Raw genomic sequence first — 22,582 nt, 5'->3', positions numbered from 1 at the left:
GTTCACAGCCAATCACCACTCTACGCTCCAACGGCTCGACCAATGGCCATCCGTTTTATTATGAGGTGAGCAAGTTTAGGCATTGCCAATCGAGCTCCAAGCTATCTCACTTGCCGTTAAAGGGACAGGCAATGCGATCTGACACCGATATCGTCGTTCGGCTTTGTCCTTGAGTTCAGGATGCGCGGTTGTCAGTCTTTCCAAAAGTGTACATGTTGTCAATTAAACATCAAACGTGGCTGGCGTGAAAGGCACTGAGATTAACGTGCGATGGAGCAGTCAGCTTGATGGTTAAATTGCCTTTTTCATAAAGGGTTAAGTACACAGGTTCCTCACAAATCACCCATACAGACCCTCACGCATCCCCACCTTTTAATAAAAATCACATTTGATCTCCCACAAAACCATTTCTTACTACGATTATAAAAGGTCTTTATGAAACTACACACGTTGGATTGGATGTCGAGGCTTTGGAGAGGGTGCAGAAGAGGTTTACCAGGATGTTCCCTGGATTAGAGGGCATGTGACATACAAACTTGTATTCCCTGGAGTGGTGGAGGCTGAATGAAGGTTTACAAGATTACGAGAAGCATAGATAGAATCGACAGAGGGTATCTTTTTCCCTGGGTTGGAATGTCTAATACTGGAGGGCATTTATTTGAGGTGAGAGGGGGTGATTTTAAAGTAGAAGTAAGGGGCAAGGTTTTTTTTACACAAAGAGTGGTAGCTGCCTGGGGGGAGGTAGAGGCAGATTCTGTACATTAGGGACTTTTCAGAGAAGTTTAGATAGGCAGATGAATGTAGGATATGTACATTGTGTAAGCAGAAGAGATTAATATAGTTGGTCATTTGATTACTAATTTAATTGGTTCAACACAACATTGGGGCCTGTCCCTGTTCTATGTAACATTTGGTTTGCTTGGCTAAAAAGGATGTAGTTATTGTGGCGGGAGTGAGTTGAAGCTTTATCAGATGGGTGTCTGGGATGGCACATTGGTCACACAAAGTCAACTCAAAGAATGAGAAGTGACTTCATTGAAATACATAGCATGTTACAGATGGCTCAAAATGACAGATATTCCCCCCCTCCTCCCACCCCGTTAAGAGTCCAGATCTTTTGGATATTGGAGAGGCATAATATGATTAGGAATTTTGGAGAGGCATAATATAATATGATTAGGAATAGTCAGCATGGCTTTGTGAAAGGCAGGTCGTGCCTTACGAGCCTGATTGAATTTTTTGAGGATGTGACTAAACATATTGCTGAAGGAAGAGCCATAGATGTATTGTATATTGATTTCAGCAAGGCATTTGATAAGGTACCCCATGCAAGGCTTATTGACAAAGTAAGGAGGCATGGGATCCAAGGGGACATTGTTTTGTGGATCGAGAACTGGCTTGTCCACAGAAGACAAAGAGTGGTTGTAGATGGGTCATGTTCTGCATGGAGGTCGGTCACCAGTGGTGTGCCTCAGGGATCTGTTCTGGGACCCTTACTCTTCGTGATTTTTATAAATGACCTGAATGAGGAAGTGGAGGGATGGGTTAGTAAGTTTGCTGATGACACAAAGGTTAGGGGTGTTGTGGATAGTGTGGAGGGCTGTCAGAGGTTACAGCAGGACATTGATAGGACACAAAACTGGGCTGAGAAGTGGCAGATGGAGTTCAACCCAGATAAGTGTGAGGTGGTTCATTTTAGTAGGTCAAATATAATGCCAGAATATAGTATGAATGATAAGACTCTTGGCAGTGTGGAGGATCAAAGGGATCTTGGGGTCTGAGTCCATAGAACACTCAAAGCTGCTGCGCAAGTTGACTCTATGGTTAAGAAAGCATACAGTGCATTGGCCTTCATCAATAGTCGGATGGAGTTTAAGAGCTGAGAGGTAATGTTGCAGCTATATAGGACCCTGGTCAGACCCCACTTGGAGTACTGTGCTCAGTTCTGGTCACCTCACTACAGGAAGGATGTGGAAACCATAGAAAGGGTGCAGAGGAGATTTACAAGGATGTTGCCTGGATTGGGAAGCATGCCTTATGACAATAGGTTGAGTGAACTCGGCCTTTTCTCCTTGGAGCGACAGAGGATGAGATGTGACCTGTTAGAGGTGTATAAACTAATGAGAGGCATTGCTTGTGTGGGTAGTCAGAGGCTTTTCCCCATGGCTGAAATGGCTAGCACAAGAGGGACAGTCAACGTTTCGGAAACGTTTTTCCGAAACGTTGACTGCTCCTTTCAACGGATGCTGCCCGACCTGCCGAGTTCATCAGCTTGTTTGTATGTCTTGATTTGACCACAGCATCTGCAGTATACTTTGTGTTTAGCATGAGAGGGCATAGTTTTAAGGTGCTTGGAAGTAGTTACAGAGGAGATGTCAGGGGTAAGTTGTTTTTTTTTAACACAGGTAGTAGTGAGTGTGTGGAATGGGCTGCCAGCGACGGTGGTGCAGGTGGAAACGATAGGGTCTTTTAAGAGACTCCTGGATGACTACATGGAGCTTAGAAAGCTAGAAGGCTATGGGTGAAGAAAGAAAATATTGTTTGAGGTAGACGATCAACCATAATTTTGCTTCAAGGCAGAAAAGGGTAGAGGGGCAAAAAGAGCCACTCCTGTACCTACATCAAATGCTCTATAACAACTGTAGAACATCCCAACGTACTTAACCATCAACTAAATACTTCTCACTCTCCTGCACCTATAGCAAGTGCTCTGTAATAACTGTAGAACATCCCAAGCATCAATTCGATACTGCTCACACACTTACTTACGTAATGTAGGAAACTCAGCAAGGTCTCACAAGCAATTGATTTTTTTCTGCTATTAGCAGAGGGAATATTATCAATCACGACAGACACAATAACACACGCACGACTCACTAACTCCAGTTGTATGTCTTTTCGAATGTGGGAAGAAACTGGAGCACCTGGAGGAAACCCACGCAGCCACGGGGAGAACATAGTAACTTCTTACAGACAGCTGTGGGTATCAAACCCTGATTGGCGATTACTGGGGCTCTAAAGTGCTGCACTGATCACTACACTGCCATGCTAGCCCAGAGTTCCTCCAATTCACGAGTTCCACCACCTGCAGAATCTCTTGCATCAACCAGAAAACTAAGTCAACTCCTTACAATCTTTTGCTAAAATAGAGACAGGTACCTTTTATCTCAGAGGGCTAACAGGGGCTCGGGTTGGTACGTTAATCAAGTCATAGCACTTCAAAGAACAAAGGAATTTGTCAAGAGTACATTGAACAACTGGTCTGCATCCCTGTTTAAGTGTTTGGAGTTCAGCTTGTTTCTATAACATTCTGTCTCGGGGCAAAAATGATAATTCGGAGTTATGGCTTGGATAGAGAAATTGGGCCCCAAGAATAAATCTATAATTTATGAGATTAGTTAGATTGAAATTATACAGAATTATATATATATATATAATGTATAATAGAAAAGTAAAAAGTCATAAACCAATTACCTATTCTCCAAATGCACAGTATTTCTAATTTGATTTTTTTCATTCTTTTCATCATTATCTTCAGTAAATATTGATAAATGTTGATATGCTCTTGTATCAGTCATGTTCTTTAGCTCGCCGTCCTAAATCTTTTACATTTATTATCATAATAAAGTTTGTAATGCTCAGTACAACGGTGAACTGTTTCTAGTTACCTTGTTCATAATCGATTGTAAATAAAATAACGCCAGCTTTCTGCAACTGAGCATGTGTTTTTTCATAGCAAGCAAAATCCTGCTGAATTAGTCTCGCATTACCTTTCCTGCCATCCTTCTTAAAACGTGGTTCATTATTCTGCACAATATTCCATCAGTGTCCTTGATAAGGGTAGTTTAAACAGCAACACCATGATTTGCAAAGCCAAGTTGGTTGAAATATCGGAGTTTTAATTTAACGCATGCGGAGATGAAGGGAGCAACACAATGCTGGATGAACTCGGCAGGTCAAGCAGGTTTAACAGGGGAAAATGAACAGCTGATGTTTTGGACTGTGATCCTTCATCAAGACTGGAAGTGAAGAGGGCACAACTCCTAGAAGAAGGAAACCAGAGACCGTACATAAAATCTTGTTTACACATCTTGCCAAGAAAGGATCTGAAGTCACGACCACAGGATTGCTAAACAACTAACATAATTCTGTTGACACTTGCTAAGTCACATTTGGTACCACCAACAATGCCCCTGAACGCATTGGCTTAAAAATCACTTGCTATTAAATAGACTTTTCATGACCTTAGGAAGTTCTGAAACATGTACAACAATATGCTGTAAGTGTAGTTGGTGTTTTAATACGGCAACTGCAAACGCCATTATCCTCACGGCACACTCCCACACGTAGCAATGCGACAAATTTGTTTTTGTGATACTGAATGAGAGAGAAATATTGATCAAGATACTAAGGAAAACTTGCCTGCATTTCTTCTGTACTTTATATGAGGTCTCTTATATCCATGTCAGTCTGACAGGGTTGCTAATGTCTAAATCAAACTAAACAGACGATAATTACACGACTGACAAATAACATTTATTTTTATAACTAATAAAGTTTTCAAATAAAGCAAAATTTAAAAGAAAAACTACTTGATTTTTTTCCCCTCCTAGGTCGCTCGATAAAATGCCCCAGAGATTAATCTGCACATCTGGAAGAATCGAGCTCTTTGCTGGGATGAAAGAACAGCGTTTCCAAGGAACTCAGTAAGAAAGAAGTCAACTTCCTTCCTCGACAAGCGAAGGAGGAATGTACCCCAAATTAGTTCCGCATCAGCTTGGACTCGGTGGGTTGAACAGAGGCTCAATTGTCTGCGCGACGATAAATCAGCATGTAACTCTCTCGTTTGCAGAAGAAATAATACTTCAGCTAAACCGCTTTTGTTACTCCCGAGTGCGCTTTGCTGACCTGTTTGATTGGGGCGAGGGTAGCACTTCGAGCCCCGGAACGTTTGTACAGAGTTTGTTGTGAGTGGGACGCTGATAACCGTAGGATCAAAGATGGCGGCACCGGGGAGTGAGTGTGATCATCCTTCACCAAGTACCAAAAGTGTGTCTGAGACTCCGCAGAAAGTGCGGCAACTCTTGTCCGACAGCATCGCAGAGACGTAATTTCAATGCACCTTAGTGTTATTGCTTCTTGCCGATGATATTTCCGCGCGATGCCCTTCTGGGCATGGGAATGAATGGGCCCAGCGTCAGTACTCCGTCTCCCGACTTGTGTGTCTAAGGATTGTTCCTCACTGCAAACTGTTTGGGACAATCCGTTTTTAGCGTTTACCAATGCGAAGTAGTTGCAAAAACGAGCAGCATACCCAATTGCAGTCCTGGATCTCTGTGTGCATCCCCATATCAATTGTACCATTGAGTAATTTGCTTGTGAGTTCATTCCAATCCAGAGATTTCATCGTATAATCCAGTGCTGTTATTCAGGGATAGTTCAATAGCACATTGATGTCCAGTTATATTTGTTCTCCTCTATTTACTTGGCCGGGGAATAGAGGCCATGTCCCTCTTCAAGCTGGTGTCAGATGATCCTCATAGGGCAGCGAGTCATTCAGTTAACTCGTATAGAATAGCACTTTTAACAGTGAAATACTTTTTAAACAGGATATTTGAATCGTTAAGGCACGGGAGGCCCTTCAATCTATTGAGTAAGCAATTCAGCTAATCAGATTCTCCTGTAATTTTCTTTCTTATACTTATTCAGCTCTTTTTGAATATCACGATTGTATCTGTTTCTACTTCTACCTCGGGCACTACATTCTAGATGAGTACTATTCGTTGAATTTCTTTTCTCTAATTCTGTACAATATTCCCTGGTCTTGACACCCAACAATTTTGCTTTTGTACTCTGTCTACATCCTTAATAATTTTAAATACTTTTATCCGATTGCTTTGTAGCCGTTGTTCCAAGTAGAACAGTACCAATTTATCCACAAGTCCTGCAATCATTTTGGTTAACTAATTCTCCACCCTAGATAAAACAAAACTTCAATGCTTTTCCTAAAATGCAGTACCTGGAGCTGTTTTCTAATTTATTAAGATTTATTTTTTCTTGAACCCTCTCTCTATGTAAATCTCAGGATGCTTGTACTTTAAGCACTTTCTCAGCCTATCTTGCAACTTTCAACAAACTATGCACACAAACTTCCAAATATCTCTGTTCTTGTACCTATTTTAATAACTTTTTAAATTCAAGTTTTGGGCTCTGGGCTGTGCCAGTCAAGCATTTATTGCCCTGAAGAATGTGGTGCTGAGCTGCTACCTTGATCTGCTGTAGTTGTACTTGTAAAGGTATTCCCACAATAATGTTGTGTGGGGACTTCCAGAATTTGGATACCTTTCATTTCACGATGGTGTGTGGCTTGGAGAGGAATCTACAGTTCTTATACTACTTGGTGCCAAAAAGTCACAGGTCTTGTGTACCCTTGGTGGTGTGCATTTTGTGAACTGATAAAGGAGAATGAAAAATATTTATTATACTCTTGACCTGTGCTCATAGAAAGTAGAACAGATGGGGGACATCAGGAAGCAAACCTATGGCCTGCTCTTGTCACCACAACATTTATATGGCTGATCCCATTGAGTTTTTTCCCATGGTCATCCGTGGTGCTGATGGTAGGGGACTGAGCAATGACAATGGCATTGAATGTTAAGGGTAGGTGACAGATTGAACCCATACAGCATGTCTGACACAAATACTACTGTCGCTCATCAGCCTGTAGTTAAATATCAAAGCCTTGCTATCTGCATTATTTATTTAGACAATACACTCCTTCAATTCACACCACCTGACAACTTCCAATTTTACCTTTAAGTTAATCACAGGACAGTTTACAAAGACTAATTAACCTACTAATTGGTACATCTTTGGATTGTGGAAGGAGACTGGTATTATGGTCCTGATTTACAGCTCATAGAAAGTGGAACAGATTTCGGACATTTCACAGAAGGGTAGGAATGGACTGATTCATTGTTGAGGACTTATAAACAGATTTGGACATTATGCAGTGATGACTACTTCAGCCATTAGATTGTTTTTCCTTTGATACTGATGAACTTCATTTAAAGTAGGCTGTCTTGTCATTTAGCTTGTTCAAACACTACCTTTATGTCGACGGCAGTAGTCTTGCCTCACTTCTGGAATTTCGCTCTTGTACTAGTGTTTGAAACAAAACTGTGATGAGGTGTGAAGCCAAGTGGAATAACAGAGCACTGAGTGCAGCAAAACCTATTCAGCACTTCCTTGTCAGAGTACTGAACACCAACGTTCCAATACCTCCAGAAGCAAGCTGCTCTGGAACAATTATAAAATAGGCATTTACTTGACAATATGGAAAACATCCCCAGATATGTCCTGTTCTTAGGAGAACAAATCCAATGCACCCAATTACCCTACAATCAGCCTACTTTTAACATCAAGGTGATAGAAGACTTTGTTGACAGTGCCATCAGTCACTAATAACCTGCTTCTGATGCCAGTTTGATTTTGCAAATTCCACCAACAGGTAGATGGCAGATGAAATGTTATGTATGCATCTTCCTGTATGCTATTACCACCTTCTTTGGCACGTCAGCCTGGCTTATATGCTCAAAACTCTGGAGTGGAATTTCAATCAACTATCTGATGATCACTAACATGTTGCCTAAAAATAAACTGCTTACTTCCTTTTGCTCTGCTAGTAGTAGATTGATCTGTAGAGTATTGATATTCAAGTATTATTTATCTTTGTTTCCTAGTGATCAGTCAACTTCCACCCTTGAATCACCAGATGACAGTGATTTACCTGGATTGCCAGTTCCTTGTGATGCAGCTAACAAAGAAGCTTTTTTCTCACGGGTTGAAACTTTCACAATATCCTTCAATGTTGTTACACACTCAGAGACTCGCATCTGAGATCTCAGTGTTCAGTTTTGCAAACAGTAATGCCCAATTCTACAGTAGAATATTACCTATACCAAGTAATGGAAAGTGAAGCACTGATGCTGACAGGTTCTAGGTCAACTTCGAGGTATTGAATTTCAGTTTCAGTGCAGTAATGCTTTTATGATGTAAATATTGATTTATTAGACAATATAAAAGAGATAGAGGTCAGACAGCTCCAGATACTTATAAGGGATAAGACTAGGGCAGATATGAATGGCAAAACAACAGCGTCCTGGTCAATAGTCTCTTGTTTTCACAAGGTAAAGATTCGAGATTGTTTGATGTCATTTCCTGTACACTTGTGTACAGGAAAAAGAAACCCTACAAAAGCTAAACTCAATAATAATTTAAAAGTGCAATAAATACAAATATTTAAGGTGACTTGTATACGATACACAGTTTGATTGTATGCCCATAAAGTGTCGCTAGGCTACACATAAGGTGACTGACAGGAAATAATAAAGTAGTGGTGGAGTTAGTGGGTGGGGTTGTTGATCTGTTTTCCTGCTTGGGGGAAAGTAACTGTATTTTGAGTCTGGTGGTGTGGATGCTACATAGCCTCCTGGGACAAACAGTCCATGGGTAGGGTTTGTGGGTCCTTTGTGGATACTGGCTCTGTCCCAGCACCTTTCTGTATATATGTATGTCCTTGATGTGGGTAGGCTGGTACCAGTGATGTGTTGGGCAGTTTGGGTTCCCCATTGCAGAGCCTTCCTGTCTGCTGCAATGCAGCTTCTGTACCGTGCAGTGATGCAGCTTGTTAGGGTGCTCCCAACAGCACATCTGTAGAATGATGTGAGTTTGGGAATTAATTTATACTTAGAAGAAATGTTAACATGAAATTGAATATTAAATGCTAGGAGGTATTGCAGGGCTGCATCACAGTAGTCAAATTTCCACTGGTGATTCATGAACTTGTGAACTCTTGTGCTTTGCTGGGTGGTGGCAGCTGAACAGACTTCTTTCATCTGCAGTGTGATTCACTTCCAGCACCCCACATGGTTGGATTGCCTGTCCCTACCAATATGTAGGTGCACACGAATGAACATTTATTCAATTTTTCTGAAAGGCGCAATGGGTCAACAACTTCACAGAGTATAAGAAAGAGAATCTGTGAAGGAACAGAAAGAAAAACTTCGTACAAACTGCATAATCTCAGGTCTCCGGCTCTTCCTTCCCAGTTCCCTCTGCACATAGTTGTGGAAGGAGCTAGAGCTAGCAATGTTCTACCAAGCTCAGCTGATGAGAAGTGATACTCCCACCCCTCCCCTTCATGCCTGATTTTATGGCATTAAAAACATGCTCCTCCTACTCTACATACATTAATGGCCATTAATGTTATGGCAGAGTGAGGATAAATTAACATAGCAGGAATGTTGTGCACCAAGTTGAAAAAGCTTCTGATGAATGGACTAAGCACTTTTTTCTTGACAAAGATACTCATTCAAGTGGGCTGGCATGGTGTTTGAGCTCTCCCCTTTACACTGTGCCAAGTATGGCTGGACTAATGTTGAGTGTGATACATTGAAGTGTTGCAGCTGCCAAGCTTTCCTGTGTGCAACCCTGCACCCCTTATTGGACATCAATAAATGTAAGATGTATGTTTTATATTGATTACTTTTTAAATTGTCGTTATTTGTCTTTTCACCTCCCAGGTCACTCTTTCCTCTGTCATAAAACACACATGCTTGTTTGTGTTTTACTTACTGTCTGTTATGCCACTGGCTTTTTGGGCAGCAATGAAGGTCCTGCATCTCTGGTGGTGTTCAGGGCTTCCTTCATCATGTCAGTAGATTCCTCTCGGGTTTCATTACTGTCTGTCATGCAAGTCCTGGGTGGAGGCTCAGGAATACCGTCACACTGAGATGTAGAAGGATTCTTCATTGCTGTTTCCTTAACAATTTTGTTTTACTAGTCAGGACTGTTGACCCTGAGCTGAACCCCCGAACCTGGAAGACTATTGGACCACTCTTAGTTTGTCCCCTACCCTTTGCCTGTTTGGCATGGATGGCCCTGCCAAGAGCCAATGCGTAAAGCCCTGACTCCAGCCAACACAGCTCTCTGGGTCACTGAGACACGTAAGCCTCCAAATCCAACAACAAGGTTGTGGTCCCCTTGGAAGTTCTTGTGTTTTGTTGAAGGCATAAAAACTCTAGGAACCATGGAATATTTGGGTCTGATTTTGGCCATCACTAGCTAAACTCTGCCCCCATTCAATGCTGTATGATTAAGCTCTCCAGAAATATTAATTTCCAAAGATAACCATACAGGAGAAAATATCTCATTGAACCCAGCTTATTTATTTCAACCCAATCAGCAAGATTCCCTTTCTTCCCCCGGGTCTAACTGTATTTCTCTTAAATACATCCTCTGTGTGAGATTAAATTCACACACTAACTACTTGCTAAGTAAACTTGTAATGTATATTCCTCATTGAAATTCATGTTGGCTTTCTTATATTTATGGCCTCCATTCCTGGAATGATGCACAATCGGAAATCTCATCTCTACAGGTGTCTTCTTAAATCTCTTCCAAATTTTTAATTAGGCCATGCCTTAGTTTCCTACTTTACAGAGAAGGGAACAACAAGCTGTTTGATGTTTCTAGAGAGTTATCACATTAGAACTTTTCTTTTTTGCAAACACAAGAAAATCTGTAGATGCCTGATAGAAGGTGTATAAGATGATGAGAGGCATTGATTGTGTGGATAGAGGCTTTTTCCCAGGGCTGAAATGGTTGCCACAAGAGGACACAGGTTTAAGGTGCTGGGGAGTAGGTACAGAGGTGATGTCAAGGGTAAGTTTTTTACTCAGAGAGTGGTGAGTGCGTGGAATGGGCTGCCGACAACAGTGGTGGAGGCGGATATGATAGGGTCTTTTAAGAGACTTTTAGATAGGTACATGGAGCTTAATAAAATAGAGGGCTATAGGTAAGTCTAGTAATTTCTAAGGTGGGGACATGTTCAGCACAACTTTGTGGGCTGAAGGGCCTCTGTTGTTCTGTAGGTTTTACTATGTTTCTATGCTGGAAATCCAAAGAAACACACACAAAATACTGGGGGAGCTCAGCAGAACAGGCAGCATCTATGGAAAAGGGTAAACAGTCGATGTTTTGACCTGTTCTGATGAAGGCTCTCAGCCTGAAACGTCAACTGTTTACTTTTCTACAGACGCTGCCCAGCCTGCTGAGTTCCTCCAGCATTTTCACTCTACTGTTCTCTTTTTTGCTATTCTAATGCCATTCATGACCCTCCTGAAAAATGGAGATGAGAGCTGTGCAAAATATATCTTTTCTGTTCTTCTCCTTCAATCCGTTGTGTCTCTAAGCATCAAGATTATTTAATGTCATTTCCGGTACACAAGTGTGAACGAGAATGAAATAATTGTTGCTCCAGATCTAATGGAGCACAAAAAATGCAATAAAATATATAATACAATAATTAAAAAACAGTAAAAATAAATACATAAGATAGCTTATATACAGAGATTAATTGTATGTCCATAAATGTGCTAGGCACAGGTGTGTCTGTACCTAAGGTGAATCTGAAAAGAAATAATAAATAGTCTTGGGGTTGTGGAGGGGTGGATTAGTGGGTGGAGTTGTTGATCAGCCTCACTACTTGGGGAAAGTAACTGTTTTAGACTGGTGGGCCTGGCATCTGCCGTGTCCTGTATCCTCAGATAGTGACATCTACCTTTTGTATTAAAGTTGTGATGAGCGATCAATTGTTCAGAGCTTTCCTCAGCTGATTTTTTGCTGAGGAGCAGTTTTACATAAAATGTGCCTCATTTATTTGTTTTTCCAACTTTTACCTTTAAGATAAAGAAAGGATAACTGTGCTGCAGGATAGTCTGAAAACGGCACACGAGAAGTTCTGCTTCTGGCCTGACAGTCCCTGTCCAGGTGAGGTGGGAGGAAGTGTGTTAAATCGTAAACATAATTTTCGCCTCTCCCCCTTCCCTCTTCCTCCATTCCCCACTCTGGCTTCCCTCTTACCTCCCCGGTGCCCATCCTCTTTCTCTTTCTCCCATGGTCCACTGTCCTTTCCTATCAGACTACTTCTTCTCCAGTCCTTTACCTTTCCCACCTATCCCCTCTTAGCTTCTTACTTCATCCTGTCCCGCACTTACCTGTCACCTTCTAGCTTGTACTCCTTCCCTTCCTTCCCAGTGCTGATGAAGGCTCTCGACTCAAAACATGAACTTTTTATACATTTCCATAAATGCTGCCCGACCTGCTGAGTTCCTTCAGCATTTTGTGTATGTTGCTCTGAATATTATTAAATCTTTTGTGTTCCTCACTGTGCTTATAAGGCTTGTATCTGCATATACTTTCAATTTATTCTTCCCTATCTCCTACTTACTTTCTTGTCCTGGAATGTACCTTGATAATCTCAAACTTTGGTCTTAAAGTCCTAAGAATAACCATCTGATTTCATTGAAGCTGAATGTGGTACTCCTAGATGAGCATTACATGATGAAGTTCACTTTGCCTCTTTCATTGTTTTTTTGGGTAATGAATGAATTTTTAAAAATCTGTCATGAGAAATTTATCCTGATTGAATTGAAAATGTTTCCATGTTTAAAAGAACTGGAGCTAAATTTATCAAAACAGAATCTAGGGATAGTTTGATTGAGTAGCTATTGAGAGACTTTTCCATGGTTGGTGTTCAAAATTGTGTTCCAAGATAAATAATTTGTCTTTGCACTGCAATGAAAATAAATCTTCACCCAAAGCGAATGAAATTCTCTATTCTAGACATGAATGAACTTTTGATCAAAGATCAACCACAATCTTATTGAGTGCCAATTGGACAGAAGACCTACCCTTATTCAGGCAAGATTTCCCTTTACAGAAACCATGCTGACTTTGATTTATTTTATCATTTGTCTCAAGTACCTCAAAACCTCATCCTTATTAATAGACTTTAAGTGAAGTAGGTCAAGAATTGGATGACATCTATGTGGGTCACTCCATTTTCCTTCCATTTTACTGGCAGATCATTTCTGGGCTTTACCTCTAAATGAACCGGCAGCTCTGCTTCACGGGATGGCGGAGAGGTTCAAGAGTCTGTGCTTGCTGGATATCCAGTTACCAGTCCTCCGACAGGATGACCTCAAAGACATGGTGAGTTCAACAGATCGACCACCCACCCAAATCTGCTGGGGTCTCATTCCATGGGCCGCAGGATCCCTTCATTATGCTGCTTTCGTCTCAATTCTGATGACAGGCAGCAGTTTTGACACAAGGTCTCATTTATTTTTCATCTTATTCACAGTGATACTGGTTAAAATAAATGACTTATCCAGGATACAGGAAGATGGAAGTGACTGCATGCATAATCAGAATAGCTAGAGAGAATTTTCCACACTGAGCACAGAGGAATAATAAACAGTAAATGTAACTCTGCTAAGTGGGCAGCATTGTAGCGTAGTGGTTAGCACAGTGCTTTAGAGTACAGGTGACCCAGGTTCAATTCCTGCCACTGCCTGTAAGGAGTTTGCACATTTTCCCTATGACCATATGGGTTTCTTCCAGGTGCTCTGGTTTCCTCCTGCAGTCCAAAGGTGTACTGGTTGGAAGGCTAATTGGTAATTGTAAGTTGTTCTGTGATTAGGCCCAGATTAAATCGGGGGGGTTGCTGGGCAGCATGGCTCGAAGGGAAGGAAGGACCTGTTCTGCGCTGTGTCCCGATAAATAGATAGGTGGATAGATAGATACCCTTTGAGCTAAATATTTTTTCTCTGAGAGATCAAAGTGAGATGCAGTACAAAGGTATTGGAAAAGGAATGAAAAGAGCTGATGAAGATCCCACTGCAGGTTACTCTGGAAAGTCAAACCAGCATAGGACAATGAACGGTAGACACTGGGAAACGGGGGGACCAAGGGGTACAAGTGGCATGACAAGTTGGCACGATAATGGAAAAAGTTGTTTAGCATGCTGGCCTTTATGGTCAGGGTATTGAATATAGAAGTTGGGTCGTTATGTGCTGTTGTATAAGTGATTGGTGAGGCCATTCTTAGAGAACTATGTACAGTTTTGGTATAGGAAATATGTGATTAAGCTGGAAAGAATGCAGAAAGATTTATGAGAATGTTGCTAGGATTAGAGGGCCTGAATTATAGGGAGAGGTTGACCAGGCTAGCTCATATTCCTTGGAACACAGGAGAATGAGGGGTGACTGTATAGAAGTGTTCACAATTATGACAGGGATGGAGAAGTTGGACAGTCACAGTGGTAGGTCAGCGCCAAACTATAGGGCATAGATCTAGGGTGAGAGGAGAAATAATCCAAAGGGACCTAAGAGGTGACTTTTTCAAGCAGAGCGTGTTGAGTACATGCAGGTGCGATTGAGGCAAGTACAATAGTATTGTTTGAGAAGGATTTGGATAAGTATGTGGGGAGGAGGGAGGGTGGGGCTGGATGGATAAGGGCTGAACATAGGAAATTGCAACTAACTAGGTGGACAATGTAGTCAGTGTGGACTTCTTGTCCCAAAAGGCCTCTGTATTTGTTATGCATTACTCTATGATGCAATAAATATCGTGTTAGTATTGGAACTTACAAAATGCAATGAGTTTTAATTTCGATTCAGAGAGCAAGAAGATTCGAATCTTTAATATATTTAGTAACTTCTTGTCCTCGTTTGGTGGTGGAACAGTGTTCTTCTGCAGCTCATTAAGGGCTGGTTGCCAGACAGGTGTTCTTTCTAAAACTTGACTCACTGGTACATATGCTCCTCAAATTCATTGTGATAGTGTAATTCCCGGATTTAGATGACTTGTCTCCTGTTCTTCTCCTTTGTGTTTATGTTACCAAGTTGATTGCTTGAAAATCTATTGGTGCTCTGGTCTTGGATAAAACAATGGTGAATTATGAGTCCATTATACCAGAGTGAACTTTTTTAATTCAGTAGTGACAGTTTAATGGATTCAGCACTGACCTTCCTCCTCTCAAACAGACCATCATGGAAGAAACCATCAGTGCCCTGTTGCAGTTGGTAGAAGATGATTTAAAGTGTAACACTACGGGTGACAGTCCTGTGCTGAAGATCAGTGGCGATGTCCTCTCAGTCCATGTTTCAGCCTGTATCCTTGCTCTGTCTGGCTGGACTGCTAGGTAAGAATCCAGAATAAATTAGCAGTTTCTGGACACTTTCAGGGACTCATTGGTTACCTGGAATCACTGGCTGGACCTTGAAGCAACATTTCATTACTGTCTCCTTTACCTCTCACCACACAATTTGTTTCTCAGACAGAGAATCCAATGGTTTATCACCCATATTGTTAATGACCTTTCAACCTTCATCACCTCCTGCTTTCCCATCTCCTCAAAGATTGAGGTCATGGGTTGAGGGTGAAAGGGGAAATGTTTAAGCAGAAGTTCTTTACACAGAGGGTGATGAGAGTGTGGAATGATGTTCCAGGAGAAGTGATGGATGCAGGTTCAATTACAGAATTTAAGATAAATTTGGGTAAGCACTTGAATGGGAGGGGTATGGTCCTAGTGCAGGTCACTGGGAGTAGGCAGAATAATAGTTCAGCACGGATTGGATGGGCCAAAGGACATATAACTATGACAGTAAAATACAGTTCCGTAGACAATGATTATCTTCTTTCACGCAAAACTTTAGCCATTCCTCTAGCATGGATAGATAGTACCAGCAAGTGTTTTAATAAATGTACTGAGTGTTTCTCCCACAAAATAAGCTGGCCAATGGTGCACTGGTGTCGGCACCGGACTTTGAGGTGAGTGGTCCCGAGTTTGAATCCAGCTGTGCTGGGTTGAGTGTCAAGCTAGCAATTCAGCCTCGTAAAAAACAGTCAAATGCAATGGAAATTGCACAAATGCTGCCTGATGTGCCATAAGGCACGAGAAAGAACAACAACACTCCCACAAAAAGAAATATGCAAATGTGATAGAGGGATGAATAACATCTAGGGGAGCTCCCAAAGTACAAGGTGTAGTAGTGCCATGGAATTGTTTCCATCGACACATGAGGGTTGATAGAATCACTGTTTGACATCAGACAACCAGTAAATTAGACCATGCTGGAATTTGTCCCAAATTGTGTTAAGATCCAATTATGGATACAAAATACTAGGCTGCATCTATGTATTGTGATGTGAAAAGTGAATTTCATATAAAAAAGGATTGTCTATCTGTCTGTATACATGATACATCTCCCATCTGAGGGGCTCATGGTGTGGGGAATCAGAATCACGTTTATGTAACTGTCCCTGCTTTATTTCCCATTTGCTAGACCTTCCTCCGATTTGCATCAACTGCCTGTTATCACCTGCTCCTACTGCATGAGGAGAGCAGGCCTGTGGAGCTTTCAGCAGATTGATGCTGTTTCCTCGGCTAATGATCCTGACAACCCTGTGTGTGGGACCTCCCCACGGGAGAGCAAGTCAGAATTATCAACGCCAACACCCCCTGCCACGTCTCCCCGCAGAATGATCACACGGAGTCAGGACGCTGCCCAGATACAGGGCACTGAACTGGTACTATAATCTTTACTTCAGTTTAATTCTATCATGTTCACACACTCCTTTACTAAAACTATATATCTTTTTTTCTTTTAATCAGCATGAAACCAGTCCTTTGCCTATTGGGGCACGGACTCGGAGTCGAGATGCCCACAGCCCCACTCTGGTCGATCGAGGTGAACCAGAAAGTGTTAGTCCACACCAGCGGAACAAGCGGCCTGTGACGCGAAGCATGGGGCAGGGCGATGTGCCTTCTAGCCCTCAGAGGAAGCCCAAACGTCCGCGTCTGTCTTCATCCACCAGCTCCGTAAGTAGCAGCATGAGGTTAGAGGATATCTGTGCCGCCGAGTTCCACAGCAAACCACAACCATCTGGCAGTGTTAGCAATAGAACTACATATCACAGTCATTTCACTCACGGTCACACCCCGATTCTAAAGTTTTTTTCATTTCAGTCCTCTGCAGTCCACTGCTGGTAGACATGTCTTCAGATGGCTGGGGCCTGGGCTCAAATGTTTCTTCCTCAAGTTGTTTGATCTCTCTCCTCCCTCTCCATGAGGAAACTTAAAACTTACCTCTTTGACCCAGTCTGTGAGGTGAAGCCATTCAAAGTCCAGTTAAGAAATAGGTTCATGAAGGTAGAGGTTGATGCAATTCATGAAGTGAGATACCATACAAATATTTGAATTAAATCTTTAACAAGGAAGACAATACTTGATTTTCAAAAATAAATGATCTGACTGAGATTCAGTAGATTAATGCTAATGTAGGTGCCAGAGAAGTTAGCTGCATGTTAAATGCATAGAACAGAGATCAAGGGACTGCAAATACTGGACTCTGGAGTGACAAAACAATCTGCTGGAGGAACTCAGCAGATCTAGCAGAATCTGTGAAGTGGTGGAGGGCAGAGGAATTGCTGATGTTTCAGCTCCTGACGCTTCATCAGAACGTTTTCAGAAGGCATTCGATAAGGTGTCTTACATGTCTTACAGTCAAACGTTGACTGTTCGTTTCCACGGATGCTGCCCGACCTGCTGAGTTCCTCCTGCGTGTTGTACGTGTTGCTTTGACCCCAGCATCTGCAGTGTACTTTGTGTCTTACATGAGGCTGCTTAACAAGATAAAATCCCAGGGAGTTACAGGAAAGATACTGGCATGGATAGCTGAATGGCTGACAGGCAGGAGGCATCAAGTGGGAATAAAAGGGGCCTTTTCTTGTTGGCCGCCGGTGACAAATGGTGTTCCTCGGGTCAGTACTTGTCACATTGTATGTCAATAATTTAGATAATGGAATTGATTGCTTTGTGGCAAAGTTTGCTGATGTTACGAAAATAGGTGGAGGGGTAGGTAATGCCGAGGAAGCAATGCGATTGTAGCAGGACTTAGACAAATTGGAAGAATGGGCAAAAAAGTGGCAGATGGGATACAGTGTTGGAAAATGTATGATAAAGCACTTTGGTAAAAGGAACAATAGTGAGGACTATTATCTAATTGGGGAGAAGGTTCAAACATCAGAGGTGCAGAGGAACTTGGGAATCCTTGTGCAAGACTCCCAAAAGGTTACTTTACAGATTGAGTCTGTGATAAAGAAGGCAAATGCACTGTTGGCATTTATTTCAAGGGTAATGGAATATAAAAGCAAGGAGATAATGCTGAGCCTTTATAAGACACTAGTCAGGCCACACTTGGAGTATTGTAAACAGTTTTGGGCCCCATATCTCAGTAACGATGTGTTATCATTGGAGAGAGTCCATAGAATTCAAGAGCTGGGATGTTATACTACAATTTTGCACATCATTGGTTATGTCACACTTGGGGTATTGTTTGCTGTTCTGGTTGCCACAGTACAGGAAGAATGTAATTTTCTGGAGACGATGCAGAAATGATTCATCAGGATGTTGTGTGTAATAAAGGGCTTTAGTAATAGGGAGAGATTGGGTAGATTGGGCTGACCTTCCCTGGAGTGAATCAGAGTTGGGTTTGTTTTTTGTAGCAGCTTTAGCAAGACATAAAGAGTTACAGTAATTTACCAGCTAAGGGGTGACCTGATAGTGGATAGCACAACGCTTTACAGTACCTACGACCCAGGTTCAATTTCTGCTGCTGCCTGTAAGGAGTTTGTACGTTCTCTCCATGACCGGGTGTGTTTCCTCCAGGTGCTCTGGTTTCCTCCCAGAGTCAGAGTTGTATATTGTCCCATGATTAAGCCAGGGTTAAATTGGAATTGCTGGGCAGAATGGCTGGAAGGGCCTGTTCTGTGTTGTATCATAATAAAATAAAATAAAGATTATCAGAGGAATAGATGAGATAAATAATCAAATTTTTCCCCTGTGTTAGGGTTATGAAAAACTAGAGGGCATAGGTATAAGGTGAGAAAGAGGAGATTTAAAGAGAAAGTTTCTAATTTGTCGAGTGTGGTTGATATCTGGATCTTGCTGCCAGCGGAGGGAGATGAATTATTTAAGTGGCATAGAAGGATACTGTGGTTATGTGAGCCAATCGGATTGGCACAGATGGCCGTGGCAGACTGAAGGGTCTGATTCTGACTGCAGAATTGCAGGGTGTGCAGTTAAACAAAATAACTGCTCGGCAGTCAGTTTAACCTCAGTGACAGGTAAGTTCCAGAAATGATAATCAGGGACCTAACCAGCAATCATCACATTAGAGGAAGAAGTGTGGGGTAACTGTGAATACTGAGCATTAGCTGATTTGCAGAGAGATTCGTTAGGAAACAGTACAAAACATATATTGCAAAGGCAGGCATCTGGACTAGGTACAGATAAACTGTGAACTGACTGAATAAGAACGTGCTGAATGGGCATCTTTTATCCTAAAGTCAGCTCACTGCCCAGCAAATAGAGGTAGTGGGCAGAAATGCCATAACTCTATGAAACTGGCATAATAATGACCATTTAATTTGGCACAAGGAAGTATTCATAGTTTACGGAATTACACTGTGCAGAGGAACATTTCTGAGGAGGTAAGTGGATGTAAAGGAGGTCTGTAAGTCCAAAAGGTATGTTGCTTAACTCTAAGCAGGCTAATCAGGGGAGTTTTGTTTGATTCCATTTTTAACTATTTTACAGGATAGCAGCCGGGCATACTTTAACCCTGTCTCCCAGCACAGGGATTGGTGTCCCTGGATTAGAAGAGGACTAAATCCAGAAGATAAGCTACACAGCCCAGAGCCTGAGGAGCAGGGCTTGACCCTTGGGTCAGCTAAAAAGACAGAGCCCGGGTGGAAGGCAGTACTTGACGTCCTGTTATCATTGAAAGGACCGTCCAGCCCAGATGAGGGCTTGGACAGTTTTGTAAGTACCCAGATTTGCTCTTCAGCAGGCAGTTCATACTCCTCTTTCTGCTGTTTCCTCAAAAGGATTAATTCCTTTCAGATTGTGGTTCAATTGACAGGAATCCTAAATAGTGATTGGAGTTGAGGATAAATAAATAGAGATTTAAATAAGCTGTTCTAATTAGGACTGGTGACATCTTGTGGCAGGAAATGGGTACAGTGGCTGTTTTTACTTTTACTCTAATTTGTGCATCTTCTGAGCATTCTGAGGTCTGGCCCGAGCATCCATTGCACTGCCAGACGCTGGCAGCCTGTTGCCAGTCTCCTTTTTAAAGAGCTGGATGCCGGGACTTGGAACCTTTTGTCAAGTTTTAACAGAAGGAGGAAGAGAGAAATGTTTAAACTTTGCCTGCTTTGGTCTCCTTCCACACTCAGAGCAGAGATCAGTACCATGGCCAGATGGCTCAGGGTTGCCCGTTCATTCAGACAGAATGGTGTATTTGCCTCAGGGTTGCCTGTTCATTCAGACAGGATGGTGTATTTGCCTCAGGGTTGCCTGTTCATTCAGACAGGACGGTGTATTTGTGCCCACAGTTATCCTTCAGGTTGCCATTCATTCCAAGGGTCAAGGATCAACTTCATTCCCCGCTGGAGTCAACCCGGAGAAGTGTGAGGTGGTACACATTGGAAGGACAAACTCCAAGGCAGAGTACAGAGTAAATGGCAGGATACTTGGGAGTGTGGAGGAGCAGAGGGATCTGGGGGTACATGTCCACAGATCCCTGAAAGTTGCCTCACAAGTAGATAAGGTAATTAAGAAAGCTTATGGGGTGTTAACTTTCATAAGTCGAGGGATAGAGTTTGAGTCGTGAGATAATGATGCAGCTCTATAAGACTCTGGTTAGACCACACTTGGAGTACTGTGTCCAGTTCTGGTCGCCTCACTACAGGAAGGATGTGGAAGCATTGGAAAGTGTACAGAGGAAATTTACCAGGATGCTGCCTGGTTTAGAGAGTATGCATTATGATCAGAGATTAAGGGAGCTAAGGCTTTACTCTTTGGAGAGAAGGAGGATGAGAGGAGACATGATAGAGATATACAAGATATTAAGAGGAATAGATAGAGTGGACAGCCAGTGCCTCTTCCCCAGGGCACCACTGCTCAATACAAGGGGACATGGCTTTAAGGTAAGGGGTGGGAAGTTCAAGGGGGATACTAGAGGAAGGTTTTTTACTCAGAGAGTGGTTGGTGCGTGGAATGCACTGCCTGAGTCAGTGGTGCAGGCAGATACACTAGTGAAGTTTAAGAGACTACTAGACAGGTATATGGAGGAATTTAAGGTGAGGGGGGGTTATATGAGAGGCAGGGTTTAAGGGTCGGCACAACATTGTGGGCTGAAGGAACTGTAATGTGCTGTACTATTCTATGTTCTATTTCATTCTCCTACTAAATTGGATACATACATAGCAAATAGCAAACACAAAGCTGACTACATAGTTTTGGTTACACAGCAAACAATGCAACTTTATACTCCAATAACTACAGCCAATGACTTGACAGTTTGCTGTAGTTTGGTATATTGTGGGAGGACGCTGCACCAAACCAGACAGTAATGGCTGATGTGAGGATGCTCTCCAGAATGGTAACAGTTTGAACCTAGTTTGAAGCATTCAACAGAAACACACACACAATGCTAGAGGAACTCAGCACATCAGGCAGCATCTATGGAAAGGAATAAACAGAAATCTTTTGAATAAACTTTCAAAAGAAATCTTCTGTGTTGGAAGAGATCCTGTTGTGGCAGAGAATATGATGCCTTCATTGGTCTTCTGTGGAGGATACCACACCCCCACCCATGAGGGGGCATTCTCCTTCCTTTGCATGAGTGTGTTTCTAGTCACTAGACAGGTCGACATTTCTCTCTGCAACTGATGAGAGATGCTGTGAAATTCTGTGTTGACCTTTCTCATCAACTACGGAGTAACCTGACTTTTAGGAAAATGCTGCATTATAGTTCAGGAGGAGGCCATTTGGCCCCTGGTCAATACTCCAAAGAATGAGTCCAGCAAGCCCTGCTCATGATTTTTTTTTGTGATTAGTCTCTTTCAGAAAAATCGAACAAAGTGTTTCGAATATTCCGACAGTGGCAAGTCCCACGTTCGCTATAGCTGGTGTCATCCTTTAAAGCTACTGGAAGTGCAGCATCCTGAACAGAAAAAGCGAAAAAGAAATGTCTAGTCTTCGCCTGGTTTTGTCTCCTTCCATTTCCTATGGATTGGGTTGATGGCATTTTTGAATGCTTACAGTCAGGACAGACTTGAAATATCTTTGTACCAACCGAAAGATACGTGAACTCCAGGGTTTGTAAAATCCCACAAAGGTCTTTTCAAATAAAACAGCAAAACCTGCAAAAGAAAAGTGGGAATGGTCCATGTGTATCATGTCCTTTGCTCAGTTAAAGGGTCCCACCTTTGCTGATTCATGTCTCTGCTTCATTTTCTGCTATGTTTTGCATAAATTAAAATGCCACAATAGTTTGTGCTAAGTATAAATAAAAACCTTTGTAAATTTTGTTTTGTGTGGTCTGGGATTAATTAATTCTGTGATAAATATTGTAATTACTGTCTGTTAACTCCACCATGGATGGCCCCAGCCCCGGATGTGAAAGAAGGGTTGGACAACCCCATCCCATGAAAACCAGAAGCTACAGAAACGCTGGCAGAAGTTCCAAAGGCCTCACCCTTGGGAGAGGAGAGAAGCTGATATCAAGAAGGTGGGAGCAACACACAACATGCTGGAGGAACTCAGCAGCCCAGGCAGCATCTATATAAAGGGGTAAACAATCAACGTTTCGGGCTGAGACCCTTC

The 22,582-nt window shown here is 42.2% G+C and overlaps 1 protein-coding gene and 1 long non-coding RNA gene across 2 annotated transcripts; one reads left to right on the top strand and one right to left on the bottom strand.

Moving 5' to 3' along the window:
* Positions 1-3,457: 3,457 nt before the first annotated feature.
* On the bottom strand, positions 3,458-4,935 carry LOC140738867 (uncharacterized). Its single transcript, XR_012101470.1, has 3 exons — positions 4,593-4,935; positions 4,423-4,499; positions 3,458-4,043 (listed from the first exon to the last, which is right to left on the bottom strand). It is a non-coding gene; the product is annotated as an uncharacterized lncRNA (long non-coding RNA).
* Positions 4,936-4,952: 17 nt separating this feature from the next.
* Positions 4,953-22,285, top strand: zc3hc1 (zinc finger, C3HC-type containing 1). Its single transcript, XM_073066828.1, has 10 exons — positions 4,953-5,107; positions 7,743-7,857; positions 9,370-9,520; positions 11,749-11,832; positions 12,929-13,056; positions 14,892-15,049; positions 16,194-16,437; positions 16,523-16,729; positions 19,508-19,732; positions 21,814-22,285. Exons 1-10 carry the CDS (start codon positions 5,001-5,003, stop codon positions 21,880-21,882), a joined length of 1,488 nt encoding a protein of 495 aa, XP_072922929.1. The 5' UTR covers positions 4,953-5,000; the 3' UTR covers positions 21,883-22,285.
* The last annotated feature ends 297 nt before the right edge of the window (positions 22,286-22,582 follow it).

The sequence above is a fragment of the Hemitrygon akajei genome, chromosome 14 (genome assembly GCF_048418815.1).
Source record: "Hemitrygon akajei chromosome 14, sHemAka1.3, whole genome shotgun sequence".
NCBI classification, from domain to species: Eukaryota; Metazoa; Chordata; class Chondrichthyes; order Myliobatiformes; family Dasyatidae; genus Hemitrygon; species Hemitrygon akajei.
Note: the sequence above shows the minus strand (reverse complement) of the source record. Positions and strands in the feature narration are given on the sequence as shown.

Bases quoted from the DNA above. Each gene is read 5' to 3' on its own strand.
- zc3hc1 (XM_073066828.1), top strand. From the start codon at position 5,001: ATGGCGGCACCGGGGAGTGAGTGTGATCATCCTTCACCAAGTACCAAA. The intron at 5,108-7,742 runs GTAATTTCAATG...TTTGTTTCCTAG, and splicing joins TCCGACAGCATCGCAGAGAC to TGATCAGTCAACTTCCACCC. The intron at 13,057-14,891 runs GTGAGTTCAACA...CCTCTCAAACAG, and splicing joins AGGATGACCTCAAAGACATG to ACCATCATGGAAGAAACCAT.